Source organism: Notolepis coatsorum, assembly GCF_963971535.1.
Source record: "Notolepis coatsorum genome assembly, chromosome: 6".
Classification (NCBI taxonomy): Eukaryota; Metazoa; Chordata; class Actinopteri; order Aulopiformes; family Paralepididae; genus Notolepis; species Notolepis coatsorum.
Genome location: NC_140170.1, coordinates 36,077,443 through 36,084,925, shown reverse-complemented (window position 1 = coordinate 36,084,925; position 7,483 = coordinate 36,077,443). Strand labels below are relative to the sequence as shown.

The following is a 7,483-nucleotide window of genomic DNA, read 5'->3' as shown; positions in this document are numbered from 1 at the left end:
TGTGTTCTCATAGTGATTCCTTCACGTCAACACTACAGGCCTCCTTGGAATTAATTACTTAATCATAATTAAAATAAATATGACAATATTTGTATGATAAGAAATTACGTTATTTGATGTCGGAAAAATAAATAATAGCTACACACACTGCAAATGACTCGGAATAAATAAATACATCAGCCACATAATTCTGGTATAATTTTATTGTTGTTCTTATTTATAGTTTGGGACATTTGCTTATTGTATACATTATAAGAGCCAGTGGATAAACATTCCACTGCTCATCTTACCGGTACAATGTTGCGTGTGACAAATAAACCTGACCTTGCAGGTGCACTTGAACAGCAATCATGTACATTGAATCCTGGCATCCAATTAACAGTGATTAATCGCGCCATGCTTAAAACTCATGGTCAACTCTGCACCCAAGGCTTACACACACAATTATGGGTAACGTCCAGCATAATTATGCCCGATACGAACGCGCAATGAATAGGGAGCGCCAGTACAGGGACCACGCTGATCTCTTCGTGACGCGTACCTGCTGGGACGCTTCAGGCTGCCAAGACCTGTGCTAATGGAGCTGTCCAAGACGCTGGAGCCAGCACTGAGGAGCCAGACCAGACGCTCCAACCCTGTGCCACCGCATGTCCAGGTACTGTCCACCTTGGGCTTCCTAGCAACTGGAACATCCCGCTGCATCCCACGGGTCTTGGCTGGCATCGTGGAGTTGACCACACAGTACATCAGATTCCCCTTTTCCGCCCAAGAGCAGATCCCAGTGAAGACAGCATTCCATGCCATCGCTGGGCTGCCAAACATCATCGGCGCTATTGACTGCACCCATGTGCGCATCCTGGCACCCTCCCCAGACCCGTTCCCATACCTTAATCGGAAGCAGTACCATTCTATCAATGTACAGGTATGTTTCTATTTTTTGTTTACTCTCTTGTTACCACTTCATCCAATTGGACAGCACCTGCTTCCTTTTCACATCTTACTTGTTTTTTCTTTTTTCCTGTGTTTCCTATATCTATAATTTCTTTTGCTTCTCTCTTCAAATAGAATTTATAATTATTATTTATTATTAGGTCATCTGCAACGCCAACAACCAGCTGTTGAACGTCGTCTCCCGTTTCCCAGGAGGTGCGCACGACTCGTACATCCTCCAGAACAGCGAAGTGGGTATGCACCTCGAACAAGGAGACGCAGGAGACGCATGGCTAATTGGTAAGTATCTGTGCGTATAGAATTGTTCTTGAACCAGTATACTGTAGGCTTCTATTCCTCTAATGACTTGTTTTATTAGGAGACCGTGGATATGCACTGGCCCCATGGCTGATGACCCCAGTCGCCAACCCTCACGCCGCGCAGGAGGCGGCGTATAACGAGCGCCATGCGCGCACCCGGTCCACCGTGGAGCGCACAATTGGGTCAATAAAGAGAGGCTGGATGTGTTTGGACGCAGCAGGTGGCAAGCTGCTGTACAAGCCGGATAAGGTGTGGATGAAGGCAACAGCTGATAAATTGTTTTGGCCGTGCCGTGTTAAAACATGTATGAGTGCCCACCTCAGCCCAATACATGTTGCATGTCATTTATTGTGGCTTATTTATTCTTTCCAGGTGTGTACAATTATCATGGCCTGCTGCGTCCTGCACAACATTGCGGAGAAGCGTGGTGTCCCGCTACCCCTCCAGCCACCTCAACAACCACCTGACCAGGACATGCATCCTGACCCGGCCCGGATAATAGGCGTGCTGTCTTAGTCCGACAGCAATTAATTGCACGCATGTGAATAGATTATTCACATGCGTGCAATTAATTCCTATTTAGGTGAATTAAATCTGGACCTGAATTCGACTTGCTTGCTTCTGTCATTATTCGATGCAGTTTACAATGTATACCAATAACTAAACACATCACTCAGTAATACTCAAAGGGTGTCAGGGATGTTTATTGTGGGGGCAATTGTGGGTCTGGCGCTGCCAAACCCCGCTCCATTGTGGTAGCGACCCACTCGCCACTAGCTTTGAGGTCTGTCAATTTTGAATGAAAAAACTAAAAAAGCCTTGATCTTTTGCTCTACAAATATCTTTGTTACGAGGAGAATGAGCGGTTCAAATCAAGATTCTGCCATCGCCATGTGCTCTGTTGAAAGGCAACCGCTTGCAAAGGATGAATGGGGAGAGCTTGACTGTATGCTAATCTGCGCTGACAGAACCTTCAATAAATGTTCTTTTTACAAAGATGTTTTCAAGTTTTCCTCGACTTGAGTTTTGTGCTGAAATAGAAAGTGGAGGGAACAGGGCCTAGCATACCCATAAAGCCCCTACAAGGACCATCTCTACATAATTACATTTACATTTAGTCATTTAGCTGACACTTTTTTCCAAATACAAGTTCAAGTAGTCAACAAGTTAGCAGGAAGGGTACAACTCTGGCAGCTAAGGGTAAGTAACATTGTTCCTCAAACAGTGTTGAACTTGAGTGTTACAGTCTTGTGTGCATAGTAGTATAGATAGCATAGTAGGTAGTAATATAGGCAAGGTAGATTCCTTAGTAGCAAAGTGCATAATAGTAAAAGAAGGTTAGTTTTTTTTCTTTTTTTTTTCATTTCAGATATTGGTTCAAGAAGTGTGTTTTTAGTAGAGCTGGGCCGTTACCGGCGTTAACGTGCTGCGTTAACGCGAGACTAGTATCGCGCGATAATATAATTGACGCAGTTAATCTTTTTCTCAACGTTGGGTCTGTATTGTCCTTAAATACTTGCCGTAGTTCACAGCTGTGGCACCCGGAAGTGATTGCACAAGTATGTACCGGAGCTGTAGTCAGAATAATGTGTTAAACTAAAGTAGTGGTCCGGTAATCATTGTTATACAGGTGAGGTTAAGAAGTCCTCAGGATATAACACAATTCGGCGATGAGGACGTCTGAATCTGCGCAATGCAAGAAAGAAGAAGTCCGTTGGGAGCTTTGTTTACATTATTAACGTTAGCAGTTAGCGAGTTAGCATGTTAGCTCACGTTGCTCGGCGGCACTTGGAAACATCTACAAGAGGAGGAAATCCACTTTACACACTAAAGGAAGGATCGCCTGGACTATCGTGAGTGTTTACAACAGAAATTACTTGGGTTATTGGAAATATTGGACCGTTTGATGACAATGTGGAGCAATATGAAATGAAAATGGGGGACCCTGATGTAAACAAGACAAACGTCTTTCTCTGGTCTGCATCCCCTTAACAATTGTGTGTATTGAGCCGTACTGTATTGTACCCATTCTGCAATCTGTTAAATAAAGTTTTCATTCATTCATTCATGGAACTGTTACACTGAGCTTGCACTGAATTTGTTGAGAAACCTGCTTCTGCAGCAGTCTGTGTGTGAGCAACCAGTCAGCAGCATTGTGAATTCAGAGATTCACTAAAAGACACATTGAGAGACAGGTGTGTGTGTGGATTAAGAAATGAAGGTGCACAGAAGAAACTACTGACAGAGAGTGATTTGACACTGGAGAGAGCTGTCAATATCAGTGTAACAATGTTAATGGCATCAAAGGAAGGGCACAGAAAATTATGATAAATCTGGTTTTAAAAGAAACACTGGAAATTACAAAAAGAAGAGACATGTTCATGCTGTTGAACAAGGAGATAGAACAGCTAGTGACTCCTCAGATGAAGAGGAGAGGATAAATCTCCTCTGGTCATTATTTGGGTAGAACACACATATTTTGAATGCCTTCGGCAGACTATATTTTTTTTTAGCCATTTTAATCTAGATTAATCTAGATTAATTCCAGGATTGCAGGTAGATTCATCTAGATTAAAAAAAAAATTCTATGCCCAGCTCTAGTTTGTAGTCAACGGCAGACAATTGGGCGGGTTTTGGCTGTCCTGACAGGTGGGAAGTTCGTTCCCCCATTGTGGAGTGAGGACTGAGAATAGCCTGACCCCCCCAAACTTCGGAGAGGAGTGGGTCTGAGGCGGCCAGAAGATGTAGAGTGTAGGGGTCTTGAGGGTGTGTAGTTAGAGACCATTGACCGGAGGGCGTAGAGGGAGGACATGGTGGCATGCAATTCACAGAGGTTTTTAGCCGAGGCAATCTCAATCTTATGGTGAAAGAGAGGCTTTGGCAGTAGTAATGTTTTTGGAGAATGCTCTCATGCTCTGTCTTTCTTCTCTCACTGTATCTGACAGCCATGGTCTGAGTGTGGAACCCAGCAGGCAGGCTTCTCGGTGAGGGGACAGAGCTTGTAGAAGGAGGTTGAGAGGGCTGAAAGGAGGGTGGAGGTTGCCGTATCTGGGGGGAGAGCAGCGAAAGTCTCACTCAAAGGTAGAGCGGACAGGATGTCAGAGGAGAGGGGGGGCAGGGAGCATAGGTTGTGTCTGAATTAGACAGTTTGAGTTGGAGTGGGTGGTTTGGGGTTTACCATAATAGTTAGTGAAAAGGATACAAAGAAGTAGTCTGATAAATGGAGGGAGTTACCGTGGTGTTAATTATGCTGGAATCACAGGATAATATGAGATCCAGGGAGCTGCCAGCTTTGTGGATGGGAGGCATGCCAGTGGGAGTCCTGCCACTGTGACAGACTCGGACGAGTCAGGCTGGTTTAAGTCACCCATTAGCAGAAGTTCATTGTAAATTCATTGTAAATTCAATGTCCATACCTTGGCAGAAACAGAATGAGACTGATGGGAATGACAGACCTCGACCAGTGAGTTGGAAACCTCTATGTTGTATTTATATTGCGTGCCACTGGGTCGAATCCACAGGAGTTCTGCTAAACTGCATTAAGGTGCAAAGGAAGCCTTTCCAAACAAAATGTGCTTATGAACAAAAATAACTACATACATTCACAGTTAGCAGGTGGCTGCTCCTTCAAAACAAACCCAGTGTGGTAGTTGCCAGGGGGATGGGAACAAACAGCGAAATTGCCTTTGCAACAGGAACAAAAAGATTATGTATTTCCTATCTACACAGTGCAGTAAATCGTTTCCACTGCTCCCACGGCGTTAGAGGCACAACAACTTCACTTGGTTTTTGGAGGACAAATATGGCTTCTTTCTCATTTGAGATTCGGTGGTGATTGGAACACTGAATTGTCTGCATTAAAACATTTTGCACAATAATCAACATTTTCCACATCAATGTAAATGTGCTGTGTTAGCTAATGAGTACATTTTAATCCATAGTCCCTGCCTAACATGCAAGTCTTTTGGTGTGGGAGGAAACTGGAGTACCCAGAGGAAACCCATGCAAACACAGGGAAAAGATGTAAACACCACCACACAGAAAGGCCTCCCACTGGGGTTCAAACCCTAACCACTGTGCTGCCCACTTAGTTGAAAGAGTGATGGGGATCGGAAACCTCATTACAAAATAAATCAGAGCCTCAAGATGGCAGTATAGGCATGAAAACAGTCACATACACATGTTGTAGAAGAAGATCATCTGACTCATATGGCATCGGGCCTCGAGGAACACGATTTATCCGAAGTATGCACTCTGTACATATGAACAGGAAGCTAGATAATAATTATTGAATAATGGGATTGACCATTTAAAAATAATTGGCGGGTCCACAATTAATGTTGTTGTTTATATGTTGCATGAATGTATTCCCTCCGTACTTCCCATTTCCCCATGTGGAATGCACGTAATTGGATAAATGCAGAGGTAGGCCGTCAGGGCCAGCATAGCCTTCTCTGCAGTCAGAATCAGACAATTATATCTTTTATAATTTCCTGACGGCCTACCTCTGCATTTATAATAATTATTATAATTTTATAATTTATATAATTATTATAATAATGTCATTAATGTTATATGTCATTTTTTTTATGTACAGTCTAACATAATTTAATTGTTCTCGCCCTCAGTTGCGCTGCTTCCAGTGCAGTTACGGGTCAAATAAATCTACCCTGAGGCCTTCAGGATTTAGAGTGAATCCCCTCTGCTGTTGAAACTAAATGTAATGGGGAGATATTGTTGATTGTCACATTCTCTAACGGTTAGAGAATGTGACAATCAACAATATCTCCCCATAGAGTCTAACCAATTAGATTTAGAGTTTTACCTAGCTTTCTACTTAACTCATTGAGCGCCCGACCCGATGATAGTCAGGTAATCTCGCCAGCGGTTGAGCTCCATACCCGAGTATAGTCGGGTTTTCATTGTTTTTTCTTTTATTATATTTTTTTATTCTATGCAATGTCACGGACCTCGGTGTTACCATAGGAAATCATTTTGAGATTGCTAGAGTGCAATACCGGCCGCATCCTGCTAGGTGGCAGTATCGCCCACCCTTTGAAACCTTTTTTCACACTGGATGTTACATCTAATTTCCTCCGGGTGGAGAATTTTGGTCCAGGCAAGCCTAGCGGTTCACCCGATCACATTGGAACGCATCCATGGCCCTCCATGCATGTGTTGTGCCGGATTAGGTCGGGGACCCGATGGACACCAATACTGGAAATCGCGATCAGACAATTGGAATATTCTTTTTGGGATACCTCCTAGTAAAGATAAGGACTATATGACATCAATCCTACTTTGATCCAACCATGATTTCACATCAATCCGCAACAATTATATGTAACATACTGTCATGAATTTATCTAAATAAAACAACTAAAACTGAACAAAATACTTAGTGATTAAAACAAGGTTAACGATTACTTTCCCAGACTGCCTCCACATCAAAATCTACAGCCAACTCCAGGACGGATCTGCCGTCAGGGCTAATCACAGATGGTGGTTCGCTGATAAGGCAAAGGACTGTTTATGACGTTAGGGCACATTCTACCGGTTCAGAATAGCACCTTATCAGATGAGGTTAGCAGCTGTGGTTAGGAATGGCCATCTCAAATAGATGGAGGAAGGAACTAATTATCTTAAAACAGGAAGACAAACTGAAAATAACAGTTGAAATCAAAGGTCATATTTACACTAAGCTAAAGCAATTTTAGGTTACGACGGCAGCTGCTGACTAAGGTACAGAGGTCAGAAAGGTGACACCAACGGTTGGAATCTCCCTTACACATCACAGTAGAAGGCCACCAGTTAAAACAGTGCAATCAATAATGTACTAAAAAGTTATCTGTCATACAAAATTACATTAGATAATAGGTTTAGCAAGCCAGAAACGGTAAAACAATAAGAATGCATTTAATTGGTAAATATCAGAGGTTAAGGGTTAGACCATTTGCAAAATGTGGTGTTTCATGGAGACTAGAAAATTGTCCTACACTATGAAAATCAAATAACATGTGGTGAAATGACTAACAACTGTTTTCAGCCAAGACTACTATTAGCATTGTCAAGAAAAGTGTCCATGTGTTTGGGTTCAAATATTATGATTTGATTTGCTAATTCTAAATGTAAAGAGAGCCGAGCCGGAGACACAGAGCCACGGAGACAGCCGATGATAGACGATCGCCTCGCAGCAGGAGATCCTGCCACCGAGGGTAGACGAAACCAAGCG

General features: G+C 42.9%; 1 protein-coding gene across 1 annotated transcript; it reads left to right on the top strand.

Moving 5' to 3' along the window:
• Nucleotides 1–577: 577 nt before the first annotated feature.
• LOC311229442 (putative nuclease HARBI1) lies at nt 578–1,767 on the top strand (the record flags this gene model as incomplete). Its single annotated transcript, XM_084315526.1, has 4 exons — nt 578–922; nt 1,092–1,230; nt 1,352–1,500; nt 1,624–1,767. The coding sequence occupies 4 exons, from the start codon at nt 578–580 to the stop codon at nt 1,765–1,767; spliced, it is 777 nt and encodes a 258-aa protein (XP_084171652.1).
• Between the last annotated feature and the right edge of the window lie 5,716 nt (nt 1,768–7,483).